This window comes from Cucurbita pepo, chromosome 20 (assembly GCF_057944985.1).
Source record: "Cucurbita pepo subsp. pepo isolate OVF chromosome 20, ASM5794498v1, whole genome shotgun sequence".
Lineage (NCBI taxonomy): Eukaryota > Viridiplantae > Streptophyta > Magnoliopsida > Cucurbitales > Cucurbitaceae > Cucurbita > Cucurbita pepo.
Window position 1 is genome coordinate 9,675,157 of NC_141817.1, and position 20,360 is coordinate 9,695,516.

Sequence of the window (20,360 nt, forward strand, 5' to 3'; positions counted from 1 at the left end):
TTCTTTTGAAATAGAGCTGCTACTACATGCATCACATGACTGTTAACTCACGTCAACATATTAAGACATATAACATACATAACCTACGGGATAGTACCTCGTAATTTCATTTTTAGCTTAAAATATAATTTAAATTGACCATTTTAAGTCATACTAACCTTAAATGCCTCAATAAGGTAAAAAATAGCTCTAGAAGGGCCCAGGGCCAAAAGCGTAGGGAAGGAGTCCAAAAACCCTAATCCAACCCGAATAAGCACATTAGAAGTTGTGGAGCACTGAGTCATGTTGAAGCTAAGCCGAGCTAAAGACAGTGGCGCGTACAGGTCAAAACTGTGATCGAGTTCCGTTTGTGGGTCGATTTTTAGGATAGGAGTTCACGCGAGTTGTAGAACTGAGTCGGGGTAGGAGTGCACGCGATGTGCCATCAAGGAGGTTGAGCCCCGAAGGGGAGTGGACGCGTGGCGGTGTGCTTGCAAGGATGTTGGGCAACAATGGGGGATTTATAGGGGGTCCCACATTGATTGGAGAAGGGAACGAGTGATAGCGAGTACGCTTGGTCCTGAAGGAGAGTGGATTGTAAGATCCCACATCGGTTGGGGAGGAGAACGAAACACCCTTTAGAAGGGTGTGGAAATCTCTCCCTAGCAAACATGTTTTAAAAACCTTGATCGGACGCTCAAAAAGGAAAGTCCAAAGGACAATATCTCCTAGTGGTAGACTTAGGCAAACCTCTTCTTAGGAGACGCATTTTCAAACCCCTTTTCAAAGGGACCATTCTTTTAAGAAAATATAAGGAAAATAACTTTTGGAAACAAAGTTTAGCCAAGTTTTTCATAATTAAATGGTATGAATTATGCTCAATAATAGAACTTGAGATGTGCTAGTATCATATGTTAAAATAAATATGGGTCTTCCAATAGAGCTCCTACATTTTCGAGGCCATATGAGTACTTAGTAGTTGTCTGACACAAGGGTCGCTCCCTCTTAGAACTTGACACAACGTTATGGATCTGTTCACCAATAATCTTTTGTGGATAAAAATTCGGTATTGATCAAATTTATTCCACGATGACACTAGCAAATCATTCAGTATTAGAACTAAAATGAGATAGCGCCTCATAATTCTAAGATACACAGGATCACGACATAGGCGTAAATAAAGTGGTTAACTAATTTACTCTAAGTAACTTTGTGGTCAAATGTCACATCGATTGGATCTATATGGCAACTCTAGAGGGTGAATAGGGTTTTAAATAAAAAAGTATTTAAATATGCTTAATTTTTAGAATTATCAAGCTTTTTAGATTGATTATAATTCTACTCAAAACAATAAATAATTATGAAAGGTTTAGAATATGTAATAAATCACAATATTAATTTAACAGTTAAATAGGGAAGAGTAAGAAAATTTAACATTGTATTCCTTACATTGGTTCGATCAAACTCGACTTACTCCACTCACCAAGTACCTATTGAGAATTTTGAAAAGAATCTTACTTGACTCCTTCCACCGATCAGAGTAAAATTGCTACAAACTCTTTTTACGAGTTTAAAAGCAAACTCAATCCTTTCTAGGACTCAAGATCAAACCGTTATTAGTTGTTGAAATTTTAAAGAATACGACACAACTGAGATCAAGAGTAGATTTACCATTTGAATACTCAAAACAATATACACAAAATATAATATAACTCTCTCTCAAGAAGATTAAAAAATAAAAAGTATAGAATTCAAGAAAGGTTAAAATTTTTCATAAATTAGGTTGATTAAGACGAGTTTAAAAAGGAAGATGGAGTAGCAAAACTCATCGTATAAATGGTATATTTAATGAAATTATGTTGTTGTGAACATATCTAAAAAGATATAGGGTGTAGGAGAGGAAGTTAGTGTTTGTTTCCGCTTGCGAAACCATTTTCCATCATTAAACTCTATCTATGTTGCCTTAGGTAAGATGTTTGGAACTGAATTTCCTTTATAGGGCACCAAATTGGGGACTCAAAATCTCATTCCCAATTTTCATTCTTCATTCTTGATTCTTCATTCTTCATTCTTTATTACTCATTCTTTATTCCTCATTCTCGTTCTCATTTTCAGCCAATTCTCGTTCTCATTTTCAGCCAATGCTGACACCTCTTATTCCTAAATAATAATCAATTTCTAGTGTCCATTAGTCCAGTTAGTGACCATGGGCGACAACCGTGAAACAAAAAGTTGGCTATTTGTGAAACAAGTTGTTGAAGGACGATGGTTTTCAGTGTTCACCTCTTTTCCGATCATGATCGGTTGTGGTTCACCTTACTTGTTCGGAACATACTCCAAACTCTTAAAAACAAAATTTGACTACAATCAAACCCAACTTAATACCTTGGGATTTGCTAAAGATCTCGGCTCCAACCTCGGAGTTCTTGCTGGGCTTTTCGCCGAGGTGGCTCCTCCGTGGATGCTTTTCCTTGTGGGGATATCCTTCAATTTCTTCAGCTACTTTATGATTTGGCTCTCCGTTTCTAGCTACGTCCCAAAACCCCATTTATGGCTAATGTTTGTTTACATCTATATTACTTCTAATTCACAGAACTTCCCCAACACCGCCGTTATGGTCACTAGTGTTGGAAATTTTCCTCATCAACGCGGTATCATTTTGGGCCTTCTCAAGGGTTTCGTTGGCCTCGGGGGGTGCCATCCTAACTCAGATTAATTTAGCAATCCACGGCAACCAAAATTCTATCGATCTTCTCCTCCTTCTTTCATGGCTACCCTCCATTGTATGTTTCTTGTGTTTTCTTCCAATTCGGACAATCAAAGCTCGAAAGCATCCACAGGAGCTCAAAGTGTTCTACAACTTGCTTTACATGTCCATAGCGATAGCTGTGTTCCTCTTGTTTCTCACCATAACCCAGAGAAACATTGCTTTCTCTCAGGCTGGCTATGCCCGTGGCGTCGCGGTCATCGTCGTCTTAATCTGTCTGCCCCTTCTAATAGCTATTAAAGAAGAACTTTTTCTTTTCAAACTCGGTAAACAAACCATGAATCCTTATGTTGTTGTTTCGATTCCCCGTGAAGAACTTAAGGAAATTTCAAAAAATTCTTTGCCGAGTGTCTCAAATGTATGTAAGGAGCCGCAAAGAGGAGAAGATTTCAGCATCTTGCAAGCTCTTCTAAGCAAAGACATGGCTCTTATTTTCATAGCGACGGTTTCTGCATGTGGGTCGTCCGTTGCAGCCATTGACAATCTTGGGCAGATCGCCGAGTCACTTAAATATCCAAATCATTCCATAAGTATTTTGGTTTCATGGATTTCCATATTCAATTTCTTTGGTCGGGTCTTCTCCGATTTCATCTCTGAAACCCTTATGACCAAATACAAATTACCCCGCCCTTTCCTATTCGGTCTTACCCAAGTTTTCACCTGCATCGGCTTGCTCTCCATCGCATTCCCTTATATAAATTCAGTCTATGTAGCTTCCTTGATCATTGGGTTTGGCCTTGGAGCCCAAACTCCATTGGTATTCGCTATAATCTCTGATCTCTTCGGCCTCAAACATTACTCGACACTACTCAACTGTGGGCAACTGGCTGTCCCACTTGGATCTTATATAATGAACATAGAAGTAATAGGGAGGTTTTATGATGCAGAAGCCATTAAAATTGGAAATGTGAAGAACGGGAAGGGCCTGACTTGTACTGGAACTCATTGCTTTAGTGAATCGTTCATGATTTTGGCTGCAGTGACGTTGTTTGGAGCGATGGCTTCATTTGTGCTAGTTTATAGAACTCGAGACTTCTACAAAGGAGACGTGTATAAGAAATACAGAGATGACATGGAGGTTAAGCATTCGAATGTGGAATTATATTCTTCCGATGATAAGAACATGAACACAAAATAAAAACTGATGATCATAGTAAATAAGATAAACTACTCAACAAAAGCATACTTACTTTAGGACATTCTACTTTAGCTTTAACCTTTTGATTTTGTGTTGTTGATGTTTCATTCTTTTGTAAGGATTGCTTTAATAGGTGACCATTTATAAATTTATTATCAAGAAAGTTAAATGACTAGTAAAACAATTTGTGGACATGGGAGAAGGGAGTTTGAAATTTGATGTTTTTGGAACATTAGTGGCACCTGTCTTTTTATTTCTAACCATTGACATAGTTTACATTTGATATGTCATATACAAAATAGAGACGGTCACTCTTGATTTAGAATGAAAATCGACTCGATAATTTCTATAATTTAAAAAATAATAGTTAATCAAATAGATTTTTATATAATTCAACAAAAATTTACAAAAAGTAGGTTGTGGAAATCATTAACGAACATATCAAAAACAAAGTATACATTCAAAACATAAACTATCTAAACAATGACTTATATCTATATTCTACTGTGACTTGTTTTCTAAAATTAATTTGAGTTGGATGATTGAGAGTAGTCACGATTTCTTGAATAAGCCTCCTGAGCCACAAACATTCTTGAGTAGTCATTGTAGCAGCTACATATTTTGCTTCACAACTAGATAAAGCAACAATGCTTTACTTTTTACTGCACCATGAAATTGCAGTTGAGCCTGCTGTAAAACAAGAACTTGTTGTGGAGCATCTGTCGTTCACGTCACCAGCCCAATCAGCATCCACAAAACTACTTAAGAAAAATGACTTTGATTTCTCATACATTAATCCATAATTTAGAATGCCATCGATGTAACAAATAATTCTTTTTGCTGCAATTAAATGAGTCTCATGTGGCTTATCCATAAATTGACACACAACTCCTACTGAAAAAGCAATGTCTGGCCTCGTGATAGTTAAATAGAATAAACTACCAACAAGTTGCAGAAAGAATGTAGCATCTTCTGATGACTTCCCTTCGTTTCTATCTAATTTGAGATTTGGTTCCATAGGAGTAATTTTATCTCTTGAATTTTCTGTACGAAACCGCTGCAATAAACTTACTCCATATCCTTTTTTAGAGAGAAAATAACCATCACAGCTCTTAGTTTCCAAACCCAGAAAAACAATCAACTTCACCTAATGTTGTCATATCAAAACGAACAGACAAGACATCTTTGAGACTACTGATTTCAACAATATCATCACCAGTAATAATCTTGTCATCAACATAAAGTAAGGGCAGGGTGCATACAGTTGTTGTTTTCTTAACATATAAACTCAGATCAGCACATGAAGACTTAAAACAACAAAAATTAAGATACTGAGCAATCTTACCAAACCAAGCACGAGGATCTTGCTTGAGTCCGTACAATGCCTTATTAAGTCTGCACCATAATCAGGATATTCCTTAGAGGTAAATCCTTGCGGTTGCTCCATAAAAATATCACGATTCAACTCTCCGTAAAGGAAAGCATTTTTCACATCAAGCTGCCATAACTTTCAGCCTTTACTAGCAGCTAAAGAGATGATTGTCCGTGATGTCATCCTTGCGACCGAACTAAAAGCCTCATCATAGTCTTGACCATATTGTTGAGAGAACCTACGAGCAACAAGACGAGCTTTGTGTCTATCAATTCTATCATCAGCTTTTTTCTTCAACTTGTAAACCCTCTTACAAGTAATTAAATCAGCATCATGAGACTTTGGTACAAGCTCACAGGTGTCATTTTTTTCAAGTGCTGAAATTTGTTCCATCATTGCATTTTTCCATTCTTAAATCCTTTTAGCTTCACCATCCAACTTCGGCTTATTTTTCCTTGTATCTCCCATAAAAAAAATAAGATAGAACAGAAAATTGATTAATGTCAACTACAAAATCGGACAAATGATCTCGTAACTTTTTCTGTCTTTAAGGATTTTTTCTTGTGCCAACCTCAATATTTGTAGTGGCTTCTGTATTCTCCTCAGCTTGAATGTCTGTCGCAATTGAAAATTTTCTTTCTCCCTAATGTAGAATCATTAGGAAAGTGTGCAATAGTAGTTGTACTTTTGCTGCCATCTGCATCGTCTTTGTAACATGAAATTTCATCAAACACCACATCACGAGATACAATAACCTTCTTTGTTTCCAAATCCATACACCACCAACGCTTTCTATGAGTATCATAGCCAACAAAAATGCATTTCTTGTTCTTTGGGTTCAAGTTTAGTTCAATTATGTTTCAGTACAAGAACATAACAAATAGACCCAAAATTACGAAAATAACTCACATTGGGTTTACGATGATAAATTAGTTCGAATGGTGATGATTATGTCCCTAGCCCTGGAGGCAGCCCTTTACAACATGACAAGCTATTTGAAAAGCCGATGCCCATAACTCTCTTAGAAAACTCCTCGCATGCAGCCAAGACAAGCAAACTGATGTAAGATGAGCTAACTTGTGCTCAGCCTCCCCATTTTGTTGCGGGGTTTCTGGACAAGTCAGATGACCTGAATCCCATGCTCCTTGGAGTATTCCATAAAATCATTTGAAAGAAATTTCCCTCCATTATCAATCGCATCACTTGATTTTCAATTCAAATTCTTTTTCTACAACATGATTAAACTTGTTAGTGAAAGAATGAGGATTGAATGGTTGATAAGAAGAGCAAGAAGGTTTGTAACCATATCAAGCTTCAAATGGTGTCAGGTCCTTCACAGATTTTGTTGATATTCGATTTTGCAAGTACACAACAGTGTTTGCTGCTTCTCCCCAAAAACGTTTTGGAAGATTCTTCTCATGAAGCATGCATCTCGTCATCTCCATTATGAATCTATTCCTCCTTTCACTGACGCCATTCTGTTGAGGAGTGTATGGTGCTGTCAATTGATGTTCAATTCCAGCCTCTTCACAAAACCTGTTAAAAGTTTCCGAAGTGTACTCCTTGCCATTATCTGATCTTACAGTCTGAATCAAGCATGCACTTTTAGTCTCAACTCTGGCATTGAATTTCCAAAATACACCCGCAACTTCTGACTTTTGCTTCATAAAGAAGATCCAGCACATTCTTGTTAGATCATCAATAAAAATAATGTAATAAAGATTACCATTTAATGATGGTGTTCGCTGAGGACCACAAAGATCAATATGAACGAGCTGTAGTTTTTTCAAGGCTCTCCATACCTTTTTAGGAAAGCGTTACCTATGTTGCTTCCAAAAATTACAAGCACGGCAAAGAGGCATGTCATCAATAATGTCAGCGAGTCCTGCCAGTTTCTTTGACTGCATATGAAGCAAACCTCGATGATGAAAGTGCCCAAGTCTTTTGTGTCAAATCTCAGTGGCACTAACTCTGGATATAAAGGTCGTCGGATTTAGAGCAAAGCTTTTTCCTTTCATTTTGACATTGAACAAGTCTTTGCCACTATCATCTCTGATCAAGCACTTCTTATTCTCAAACAATGCTTTATAGCCTTTATCAAGTAACTGACCAACACTTAAGAGAATTTGATCAATTTTAGGCACAAATAAAATATCTCGAATAAATTTTGTACCTTCATAGCTTGTTATAGCTACTGTGCCTTTTCCCCTGACTTTCAAGTGTTCACCATTGCCAATCCTCACTCTCTTGACTTCAGTGTCTCTTAATTCCTTAAAAAACTCCTTGTCATATGTCATGTGATTTGTGCACCCACTGTCAATCAACCAACTCTCGCTTGATTCTTTGCCTGAGGAAGAAGTGACCATAAACAATTGATCTTCTTCTTCTTCTTGATCAACTACATGTGCATCTACTTCTTTCACCTGATCATTGGCTTTGCAGATCACAGCTTCATGTCCAAGTTGATTGCATTTGGAGCAAAAGGCGTTAGGTCTTCTCCAATACTTGTATGGTGGATGACCTTTCTTCTCACAATAGCGGCAAGGTGGATAGGATTTTTCGATACCTTCTCCTTTTATCTTCTGATAATTGGCAGATGGATCTCCATTCCTCGATTGGTTTTTGAATTTTTCTTGTTTTATACCTGTTGTCTTGATGCTTGACATGTAAGGCACCTTCAATCACCCCTTCTTGCCTCATAGACCTCCTATGCTCTTGTGCCTGTAAAGCATTCAAGAGCTCTGTAAGAGAAATCTTTGACAAGTCTTTGGTGTTCTCCAGAGTAGTAATGGTGGCTTCAAACTTCTCTCGAATAGTGATTAGCAGCTTTTCAACGATCTTGGAATCATTTAACACAGAACCAAGCAATCTCACCTTGTTGGCAATGCTGAGAAGTCTGTTAGAGTACTCTTTCACCGATTCCGACTCCTTCATCTTTCGCAACTCGAAATCCCTAATCAAATTCAGTACTTTCATTCTACGAATCCTCTCATCTCCTTCATTTTCATCCTTAATATAATCCCAGATTTTCTTTCCTGTTTTGAGGACATTATTTGCATGAAGATGATTTGAGATACGGCAAATAGGCAAGCTTTTGCCTTTGATTTTCTTGTTTTCTTTTCCTTCTATACTTTGATTTCTGCTACAATAGGATTTGCTGGAAGCGGTGGGACCTCGTAATCCTCTTCTATTACTTCCCAAAGATCCAAAGCCTCTAGATAAGTCTCCATACGAACTGCCAACATTTGATAATTATCTCCATCGAAGACTGGTGGTGCAACAGCTGAAAAACTGGATTCTCCTTCCATTTTGATCTCACCGATCCCTTAAGAAAATAGCTCTAATACCAATTGTTAGTGAAAGAATATGTGATTGAATGGTTGATAAGAAGATTATATTATGAAGAGCAAGAATGCTCTATGTATATATATAAACAATACAAAAAGATATTTAGAGAATCTTCTTAAAAATCTGCAAAAAATCGGGTAACAAACAAGTAAACTAATAAAAAACTAAATCAAATCCAAATTAAATCAAATTAAAATTAAATCTAATTAAATCAAATTAAAATTAAATCTAACTCTTAACTATAAATGAGGAGATTCAATCAGATGCAACAATCTAAACAAATACGTCATCTTTAACAAAACTGAATAAACTTTCAAAAAGCTCCACTTTTGTGTTCTAAGAAGTATGCCCAACTAAAATGAGAGAAATCATCCACAAACACCATCACGCACTGAAGGTCGGTATAGCTTGCTGTTCGCGTTGGTCCCAAAAGATCATAATGGATCAATTCCAATATTGTAGAAGCTCTACTCCTTGAGCTTGGGAAAGGAAGACAATGAGACTTGCCAAATTGACAGCCTAGACAAATCTCATCATGCTGAATATCTTTAAAAATAGGAACACATCAAGATGTTGTTTTGTGGATATTTTCTGCAACAACTGAAAAACTCACCTAACCCAAACGAGCATGCCAAAGCGTTGAGCTTGCATTATGACCAATTTTCTTGATATATTCATCCCTAGCCGATAAAACATATAAGGATTCTTTTCTTTTTCCAAAGAACAAGATATTAACAGCAAAATGTTTCACATTAGAAAGAAATTGATAGATGAAATGTTTATTAAAGTAGAAGGGACTAAACTTGAAACCTACAAATGAATGAATGTCTTAGTTTGGTGAGAGCATGTAGTTATGCTTTGGGTTATTTTAGGGTAACAAAAAGAAAATGGTTACACAGACAATAATGATGAAGATGAGGAAATTTGAGTTTGGTTTGTTGTCCATTAAAATTTACCAAAGCGCACCAAACTATCGAACTGAATTGGTTTTAAAAGAGTGAGGCACTGAATTTCTTGGCACCAAGAAAAGATATGGACAACAAGGGAAGATCAGAAGTTTGGGCTTTCATCAAACAAGTGTTAGCAGGACGATGGTTTAGTGTATTCGCGGGACTGATAATGATGATCGGCAACGGCACCACTTACGTGTTTCCAACATATTCCAAAGTCATAAAAACCCAATTTGATTACAGCCAAACCCAAATTAACACATTGGGATTCGCCAAAGATCTCGGGTCGAACATCGGAATTATCGCGGGGCTTCTGGCGAAGGTGACTCTGACGTGGGTTCTCTTCATAATTGGGGCATTTCAAAACTTCACCGGCTTCTTCTTGATTTGGCTCTCCATAACTGCCCGAATCGCCAAGCCAAAATTCTGGCAAATGTTCATTCTGGTTTGCTTCGATACTAATTCTTCAAATTGGGCCAACACTGCCATTATGATGACGAGCGTGAGAAACTTTCCCGACAGACGAGGGATCATTTTGGGTCTTCTTAAAGGGTATGTGGGTATTGGAGGTGCCATCATAAGCCAACTTTATTTAGCCATTTACGGCCACAATGATTCATCCAATCTGGTTCTTCTTTTCGCATGGCTCCCCTCTCTCCTAATCCTCATCCTTTTCCCCTCAATTCGACCAATCCGTATCCGTAAGCATCCCGATGAACTCAAAGTGTTTTACCAGTTACTTTACGTCTCAATTCTTTTGGCAATTTTCATCTTGTTTTTAACCATTACACAAAAACAAGTGGTTTTCTCTCAAGCTGGGTACGTAGGTGGCGCATCCTTTGTAGTTTGCTTACTATGCGTACCCATTTTAATCGCATGTAGAGAAGAGTTGTTGCTCTACAAACTCAACAAGCAAACCGCTGGTCTTTCTGTCCCAGTCTCCATGCTTCACCAAAACCCTCCCACCCTCGCTACCTCTGTCAGTTCGGAAGTCCCCGAGGTTTCGCCCTCGTGTTGCCAAAACATATGGAACAAGCCTGAAAGAGGGGAGGATTTCACCATCTTGCAAGTCGTGTTCAGCAAAGATATGACTCTTATTTGCTTAGCTACATTTTCTGGATGTGGGTCCTCTCTAGCCGCTATAGATAATCTAGGTCAAGTTGGGGAATCACTTGGCTACCCACAACGTGCCATAGGCATCCTTGTTTCCTGGGTTTCCATATTCAATTTCTTCGGCCGAGTTTTCTCTGGCTTCATCTCAGAAACCCTGATGACCAAATACAAGTTACCTCGTCCTTTAACCTTTGCTTTTGCCTTTCTCATCACTTGCATTGGCCAGCTTTTCATCGCCTACCCTTTCCGAGGCTCCGTCTACTTAGCTGCCATAATTATTGGGTTTGGATTTGGAGCTCAAAATCCAATGCTATTTGCCGTAACATCCGAGATGTTTGGTCTAAAACGTTACTCGACGCTGTTCAATTGTGGGCAATTGGCAGTCCCACTTGGGTCTTACATATTGAACGTGGATGTTGTCGGGAAGCTGTACGATATGGAAGCTTCACGTGAACATAAGCAGATTGCGGGGAAGGGGTTAACTTGCACTGGAGCTCATTGCTTTGGTGGTACTTTCACAATATTGGCTGTAGCGACATTGTTTGGAGCTGTGGTTATGTTTGTGTTGGCTTACCAGACTCGAGAATTCTACAAAAGGGATGTGTATAAGAACTTTAACGAGGAGATATGGATTCCCCAAACCGAAATGGAGTTCTATCGCTTAGATAACAAGAAGAACATTGAGGATTAAATTCAAACCATTAATCTTTCAAACCTCCCATGCTCACTCAATTTGAGGACGCCCTAAGGGTCCTTTGAAAAAAGATATTTTCTGAGAGGGAAGATTCAAATCTTTGTATCCCTAAATTTTTTAAAATTTTATTTTAATATGATTATACATTTTATTATTAACATAAAACTTTATTATAAGACTTTTTTGTCGGCAGAACATGAAATATCGGAAAAAATGACCTTTCTGCTAATTGTAATGACCATATTTTTCTTTTGAAATAGAGCTGCTACTACATGCATCACATGACTGTTAACTAACGTCAACATATTAAGACATATAACATACATAACCTACGGGATAGTACCTCGTAATTTCATTTTAGCTTAAAATATAATTTAAATTGACCATTTATAAGTCATACTAACCTTAAATGCCTCAATAAGGTAAAAAATAGCTCTAGAAGGGCCCAGGGCCAAAAGCATAGGGAAGGAGTCCAAAAACCCTAATCCAACCCGAATAAGAACATTAGAAGTCGTGGAGCACTGAGTCATGTTGAAGCTAAGCCGAGCTAAAGACAGTGGCGCATACAGGTCAAAACTGTGATCGAGTTCTGTTTGTGGGTCGATTTTTAGGATAAGAGTTCACGCGAGTTGTAGAACTGAGTCGGGGCAGGAGTGCACGCGATGTGCCATCGAGGAGGTTGAGCCCCGAAGGGGGGTGGACGCGTGGCGGTGTGCCTGCAAGGATGTTGGGCAACAATGGGGGATTGATAGGGAGTCCCACATTGATTAGAGAAGGGAACGAGTGATAGCGAGTACGCTTGGCCATTAAGGGGAGTGGATTGTAAGATCCCACATCGGTTGGGGAGGAGAACGAAACACCCTTTAGAAGGGTGTGGAAACCTCTGCCTAACAAACATGTTTTAAAAACCTTGATCAGACGCCCGAAAAGGAAAGTCCAAAAGACAATAAATCTTAGTGGTAGACTTGGGCAAACCTCTTCTTAGGAGACGCATTTTCAAACCCCTTTTCAAAGGGCCATTCTTTTAAGAAAATAGAAGGAAAATAACTTTTGGAAACCCAAGTTTAGCCATGTTTTTCATAATTAAATGGTATGAATTTAATTTTTATAGATTCTTTGAGAAAAACTTTTCAACTTTGTTCATCAAAGTTGAAATGAGTTACGTGGAATATATGAAAATGGGATGAGTTATGCTCAATAATAGAACTTGATATGTGCTAGTATCATATGTTAAAATAAATATGGGTCTCCCAATAGAGCTCCTACTTTTTCGAGGCCATATGAATACTTAGTAGTTGGCAGACACAAGAGTCGCTCCCTCTTAGAACTTGACACGACGTTATGGATCTGTTCACCAATAATTTTTTGTGGATAAAAATTCGGTATTGATCAAATTTATTCCACGATGACCCTAGCAAATCATTCAGTATTAGAACTAAAATGTGATAGCGCCTCATAATTCTAAGATACACAGGATCACAACATAGGCGTAAATAAAGTGGTTAACTAATTTACCTTAAGGATCCTATACTCAACCCTAAGTATCAGATGTACCAACTTTGTGGTCAAATGTCACATCTATTGGATGATATGGCAATCCTAGAGGGTGAATAGGGTTTTAAATAAAAAAAGTATTTAAATATGCCTTAATTTTCAGAATTATCAAGTTTTTTAGACCAATTATAATTCTATTCAAAACAATAAATAATTATGAAAGGCTTAGAATATGGAATAAATCAAAATATTAATTTGACAGTTAAATAGGAAAGAGTAAGAAAATTTAACATTGTATTCCTTACCTTGGTTCGATCAAACTGGACTTACTCCACTCACCAAGTACTTATTAAGAATTTTGAAAAGAATCTTACTTGACTCCTTCCATCGATCAGAGTAAAATTGCTACAAACTCTTTTTACGAGTTTAAAAGCAAACTCAATCCTTTCTAGGATTCAAGATCAAACCGTTATAGTTGTTGAAATTTTAAAGAATACAACACAGCTGAGGTCAAGAGTAGATTTACCATTTGAATACTCAAAACAATATACTCAAAATATAATATTACTCTCTCTCAAGAAGATTAAAAAATAAAAAAGTATAGAATTCAAGAAAGGTTAAAATTTTGCATAAATTAGGGAGATTAAGACGAGTTTAAAAAGGAAGATTGAGTAGCAAAACTCATCGTATAAATGGTATATTTCATGAAATTATGTTGTTGTGAACATATCTAAAAAGATATATGGTGTAGGAGAGGAAGTTAGTGTTTGTTTCCGCTTGCGAAACCATTTTCCATCATTAAACTCTATCTATGTTGCGTTGGGTAAGATGTTTGGAACTGAATTTCCTTTATAGGGCACCAAATTGGGACTCAAAATTTCATTCCCAATTTTCATTCTTCATTCTTGATTCTTGATTCTTCATTCTTTATTACTCATTCTTTATTCCTCATTCTCGTTCTCATTTTCAGCCAATTCTCGTTCTCATTTTCAGCCAATGCTGACACCTCTTATTCCTAAATAATAATCAATTTCTAGCGCCCATTAGTCCAGTTAGTGACCATGGGCGACAACCGTGAAACAGAAAGTTGGCTATTTGTGAAACAAGTTGTTGAAGGACGATGGTTTTCAGTGTTCACTTCTTTTCCGATCATGATCGGTTGTGGTTCACCTTACTTGTTCGGAACATACTCCAAACTCTTAAAAACAAAATTTGACTACAATCAAACCCAACTTAATACCTTGGGATTTGCTAAAGATCTCGGCTCCAACCTCGGAGTTTTTGCTGGGCTTTTCGTCGAGGTGGCTCCTCCGTGGATGCTTTTCCTTGTAGGGATATCCTCCAATTTCTTCAACTACTTTATGATTTGGCTCTCCATTTCTAGCTACGTCCCAAAACCCCATTTATGGCTAATGTTTGTTTACATCTATATTACTTCTAATTCACAGAACTTCCCCAACACCGCCGTTATGGTCACTAGCGTTGGAAATTTTCCTGATCAACGCGGTATCATTTTGGGCCTTCTCAAGGGTTTCATTGGCCTCGGGGGTGCCATCCTAACTCAGATTAATTTAGCAATCCACGGCAACCAAAATTCTATCGATCTTCTCCTCCTTCTTTCATGGCTACCATCCATTGTATGTTTCTTGTGTTTTCTTCCAATTCGTTCAATCAAAGCTCGGAAGCATCCACAGGAGCTCAAAGTGTTCTTCACTTGCTTTACGTGTCCATAGCGATAGCAGTGTTCCTCTTGTTTCTCACCATAACCCAGAGAAACATTGCTTTCTCTCAGGCTGGCTATGCCGGTGGCGTCATGGTCATCGTCGTCTTAATCTTTCTACCTCTTCTGATAGCTATTCAAGAAGAACTTTTTCTCTTCAAACTCGGTAAACAAACCATGAATCCTTCGGTTGTTGTTTCGATTCCCCCTGAACAACTTGAGAAAATTTCAAAAACTTCTTTGCCGAGGGTCTCAAATGTATCTAAGGAGCTGCAAAGAGGAGAAGATTTCAGCATCTTGCAAGCTCTTCTAAGCAAAGACATGACTCTTATTTTCATAGCAACGGTGTCTGCATGTGGGTCGTCCGTTGCAGCCATTGACAATCTTGGGCAGATCGCCGAGTCACTTAAATATCCAAATCATTCCATAAGTATTTTGGTTTCATGGATTTCCATATTCAATTTCTTTGGTTGGGTCTTCTCCGGTTTCATCTCTGAAACCCTTTTGACCAAATACAAATTACCTCACCCTTTCATGTTCGGTCTTACCCAACTTTTCATCTGCACCGGCTTGCTCTCCATCGCATTCCCTTATATAAATTCAGTCTATGTAGCTTCGTTGATCATTGGGTTTGGCCTTGGAGCCCAAACTCCATTGATATTCGCCATAATCTCTGATCTCTTCGGCCTCAAACATTACTCAACACTGCTCAACTGTGGGCAACTAACTGTCCCACTTGGATCTTATATAATGAACGTGGAAGTAATAGGGAGGTTTTACGACTATCTAAGCTTTTGGGAGTTCCTGAGGTACCTAAGGTAGTTTTCATGCATATCATAAACCAAAATGTGGTTTAGAGGAAGTTCACGTAACCTGGGGCCGCAGGATCTCTTGAATGGCCTAAATTTGAACCTACGCGCGAAGAGCTCAATTGATTTCAAACCTGTCACATTAGCCACTCAAGCACATCAACATTTGTTAGAAAAAACTATGTTTAATTTCATAAATTATGTAAAAGTCAAATGGTCAATTTGACTTATTGTTAGAAAAAACTATGTTTAATTACATAAATTATGTAAAAGTCAAATGGTCAATTTGACTTATTCTTTGTGGAGATTAAAGGGGATCGGGAATAAATCTCGTCCACAAACATCTCGAATAAATCCCGTCCACAAACGTCTTTTGTCGGGAGACTATAAATACCCACAATATGTTATGTAAAATTCAGATTCGTGGATGAATGTAACTCAGATCTCAAATTGAGACGTTTCCCTTAGAAATCCGAGCATCATATTTGCCATTTCTAAGTTTCAAGCAATTCTTGTGGTAGAATTGCACCCAAGCCATTCAATCAAGCCTTGATCAAGTTAGATTGTGGAGTGACTCAATTTAGAACAAGGTTCCAAATCTTGCTTCTAGATCTTCGATCATAAGAGGTAATCTAATTCTAGCCTTATCTCTTGGTTGATCCAAATTTCGTATAAGGAGGTGTTAATTACTTTGATTCGAGGGCTCTTGCTAAAACAAAAGCTTGGATCGTTCAGCTGAGGATTAGGGTTGCCTTATCAGTTTGGTATCAGAGCGTAGGTTGCATCTTTGTGGCCGACTCTAGAATTGATTTTATCTTTAATTTCTTCTATTGTTTATCGTCTCTTTAAATCTGTCATTTATTTTCTTACTGTCATTTCCAACATTCTTCATTATCTTCCTACTTTGTTCTTAGTGTCCTGTTAAAGATCATATTTAGATCATGAAAGAAAAAAAAAATCCTTATCATATTGTTCTTAATAAATCCTTATCATTAGACCATTTGCACATTTATTTGAAGATCAAATAAATTTCAATTCTCATTTTTTCCATAAAGCATATAAATCTGGAATTGTTGTGTTCGATCTTCATGATCATTCTTTGTCCCTTATTTATTTGTTCATTTCTTGTTTTATTTTGTTGTTACTACATAATTACCTTGTCTTGATTGTCTTGAATAGCTCGCTACTATCAAAATTGCTTTATCCATATTACCTACCTTGATCATAAATTAGTCACTTTCCTAAATAGCCTACCTTTGTGTGTTAAACACGAGTGTTCCTGAGTGTAAAATCAGTGAGTTGAGTGTGTGAGGTCCTAATCATATAAAACTATTGTTCGTACAATCATGAACCAAGACGAGAAAAATGGAGGGGAGATCAATGATCTAGTTGAAGAAGTCCAGAAGAATGAGGAAAACTAGAAGATGGTATTCATTTTGCACTTATTACAAGAAGACTTCTTAAAACTCAAGTTATGGAGAATGATGTTGATGATCAAAGAGACAACCTATTTCACACGCGGTGTTTAGTCAAGGGGACTGCTTGTAGTCTTATCATTGATAGTGGAAGTTGCATCAATGTAGTAAGTACTATGTTGATCAAAAGGTTGCAAATTTCAACTCAAGATCATCCTAAACCTTACAAGCTCCAATGGCTCAATGATAATGGAACAATGAAGGTAATTTCCCAAGCTTTAATATCTTTTACTTCGGGAAAATATAAAGATGAAGTTCTTTGAGATGTGTTGCCAATGCATGCTGGAGACATATTGCTTGGGCGACCATGGCAATTTGACAGGAGGGTTATGTATGATGGCTATTTGAATAGATATTCTTTTGTCAAAGATGGTAGAAAAACCAATCTTGTACCTTTGAGTTCTGCAAATGTATTTGCTGATCAATTAAAGTTGGAGGAAAGAAAGAGTTTGAGGAAAAAGAGTTAAAAGAAAAACAAGAGTTGAGTGAAAAAAGAGAGAAAAATCAAAGAGAAAAAAAGAAGAAGGAAGAAAGAGATGAAATTGAAGAAAAAAGGAAGAGAGAGAGTTATTTGGCTTTATTTGGCTACAGTTGGAGAGGTGAGAAGGTTTTCACAAAAATCGATCTTTGTACTTATGTACAATGGAAGATTTTTGGTCTCTAACTATAACAACTTGGCTTTGCCTAGTATTTTTCAATTTCTTTTACAGGAATTTGAAGACATGTTTCAAGATAAAGAAATACCTCCCATTAGAGGTACTGAACATAAAATAGACTTCATTCCAAGGACTGTCATTCCTTATAAGCCAGCTTATCAGGTCAATCCAACCGAGACAAAAGAAATTCAAAGGCAAGTGGAGGAGCTCATGGAGAAGGGCTATGTACGAGAAAGTTTGAGTCCATGTTCTATACGAGACTTATTGGTGCCAAAGAAAGATGAAACTTGGCGCATATGCATGGATAATAGAGTAATCAACAAAATCACGGTAAAGTATCGACATCCTATTCCTAGGTTAGACGACATGCTTGATTTATTGCATGATTCATTGCATGATTCGGGTCTATTTATAAAAATTATTTTGAAATCTGGATATCATCAAATTAGAATGCACATAGGAGATGAATGGAAAACAACTTTCAATATTAAGTTTGAATTGTATGAATGGCTTCTTATGCCTTTTAGGTTAACTAATGCTCCTAGTACACCGATGCGCTTAATATATAATGTTTTGAGAAAATATATGAGAAAACATGTTATTGTTTATATTGATGATATTATAATTTATTTGAAGATTTTGCTTGAGCATGTGGAGCATGTTAAATTAGTTTTGATTACACATAGAAAAGAGAAATTTAATTTTAATAAGGGTAGTTTTTGCATGGAAAAAGTTCACTCTATTGGCTTCATAGTTGATAAAAGTAGAATAGCATTAGATAGAGACAAAGTTAAATTCATTATGGATTTGCCAACACAAAAGAGTGCACGTAAAGCTCGAGTTTTCATGAGTTAGCTAACCTCTATAAGAGATCTATAAATGATTTTAGAACCATAACGGAACACTATTGAACGACTTAGTAAAAAAGAATGTTGTTTTTAAATGGGGAGGAATGAAAGATGATGCATTCAATTTGCTTAGGAACAAATTAAGCAATGCATCACTATTTGTTTTGCGTAGCTTTTATGAAACTTTTGAAATTGGATGTGATGCATGTGGTTTGGTCATAAGTGTTGTTTTAATTCAAGATGAAAAGCCGTTAGTGTATTTTAGTGAAAAACTAAATGGGGCAACATTGAAATACCCTACCTATGATAAAGAATTGGTTGTAGTTCATATATTGCATGTGCGGCAACACTACTTATGACCTAGAGAATTTGTGATCCACTTTGATCATAAAAATTTGAAGTATGTGAAGGGTCAAAGCAAACTGAACCGTAGACATGCAAAGTGGGTGGAATTTATTGAAACATTTTCGTATGTCATCAAGTATAAGCAAGGTAAAGATAATACAGTAGCTCATGTGTTATCTAAAAGGTATGATCTCTTTACTTCTCTTAGTGCAAAAATTATTGGAGTTGAGCATATTATTGAATTATAGACAGATGACCAATACTTTAGAACTATTTATGCATCTTGTCTTGCAAAAAAAAAAAAAAAGTGGTGGATGATTATTATGTGTTTCATAAATTTTTAATTACTAAGAATATGCTTTGTATTCCTAAATGCTCTATAAAAGATTTGTTTTTGAGAGAAGCATATGGTGGTGCCTTAATGGGACATCTTAGGATTAATAAAGTTTATAAGATGTTGTATAAACACTTTTGTTGGCCAAAGATGAAGCATGTGGCAGATAGATTTATGGATGATGCAAAGCATGTTGCTGAGACTTATTCTTTAAGAAAGTAGTTTATGGATTTAATACACTTCATTTGCTTCCTATTCCTACTAATTTCCTTCTAATATTTTTTGTGAGTGAAGCATGCAGATTTGATCAAAACATTTCAAAAGGAGGTGACGGAAAGATGATTTTTTCTGATTAGAGGACGAATCCTTCTGAAGAGGGGGAAGATGATAAGAATCACGGTGTTCCAAATGGACCTATAAGAGCTCAATTAATTTCAAACATGTCGCATTAGCCACTCAATCACATCAACATTTGTTAGAAAAAACTATGTTTAATTTCATAAATTATGTAAAAGTCAAATGGTCAATTTGACTTATTCTTTATGGAGATTAAAGGGGATCGGGAATAAATCCCGTCCACAAACGTCTTTTTTCGGGAGACTATAAATACCCACAATATGTTATGTAAAATTCAGATTCGTGGATGAATGTAATTCAGATCTCAAATTGAGACGTTTCCCTTAGAAATCCGAGCATCATATTTGCCCTTTCTAAGTTTCAAGCAATTCTTGTGGTAGAATTGCACCCGAGCCATTCAATCAAGCCTTGATCAAGTTAAATTGTGGAGTGACTCAATTTAGAACAAGGTTCCAAATCTTGCTTCTAGATCTTTCATAAGAGGTAATCTAATTCTAGCCTTATCTCTTGGTTGATACAAATTTAGTATAAGGAGGTGTTAATTACTTTGATTCGAGTGTTCTTGCTAAAACAAAAACTTTGATCGTTGGGCTGAGGATTAGGGTTGCCTTATCACATTGCTTAGGTAGTAAATTATCGGTATCCTAAATTGAAGAGGAGCAACCTCATCAAACATAATAACATGAAGGCCGATATAGTATAATGAATCTTGAACATATTCATGAAAAGGATAGCTGGTAACCCTCCACAAACCATAACGTGACACTAAAATGGAGGAAAGACCTCGTGTGTAGACAAACTACCAAGTCTACCCTGTGTTGTCCGTTGTCCGTCTTGAGATGGGTTTATGGAACAAAATTCTATTTAGAGACTCTTAATAGTTTCCACACATGATAAGAGCATTAACACAAACAACCTCCATGCACTACCTATATGACCAAAATGAGTCAAACTCAATAGC

The 20,360-nt window shown here is 36.9% G+C and overlaps 3 protein-coding genes across 3 annotated transcripts; all 3 read left to right on the forward strand.

The window, feature by feature from the left end:
• Positions 1-2,185: 2,185 nt before the first annotated feature.
• LOC111783612 (protein NUCLEAR FUSION DEFECTIVE 4-like) lies at positions 2,186-3,884 on the forward strand. The gene is made up of 2 exons (XM_087120498.1): positions 2,186-2,630; positions 2,860-3,884. Exons 1-2 carry the CDS (start codon positions 2,186-2,188, stop codon positions 3,882-3,884), a joined length of 1,470 nt encoding a protein of 489 aa, XP_086976624.1.
• Positions 3,885-9,636: 5,752 nt separating this feature from the next.
• LOC147786533 (protein NUCLEAR FUSION DEFECTIVE 4-like) lies at positions 9,637-11,358 on the forward strand. The gene has a single exon (XM_087120499.1). It carries the CDS (start codon positions 9,637-9,639, stop codon positions 11,356-11,358), a length of 1,722 nt encoding a protein of 573 aa, XP_086976625.1.
• Positions 11,359-13,916: 2,558 nt separating this feature from the next.
• On the forward strand, positions 13,917-15,397 carry LOC147786534 (protein NUCLEAR FUSION DEFECTIVE 4-like). Its single transcript, XM_087120500.1, has 2 exons — positions 13,917-14,492; positions 14,648-15,397. The coding sequence occupies exons 1-2, from the start codon at positions 13,917-13,919 to the stop codon at positions 15,395-15,397; spliced, it is 1,326 nt and encodes a 441-aa protein (XP_086976626.1).
• The last annotated feature ends 4,963 nt before the right edge of the window (positions 15,398-20,360 follow it).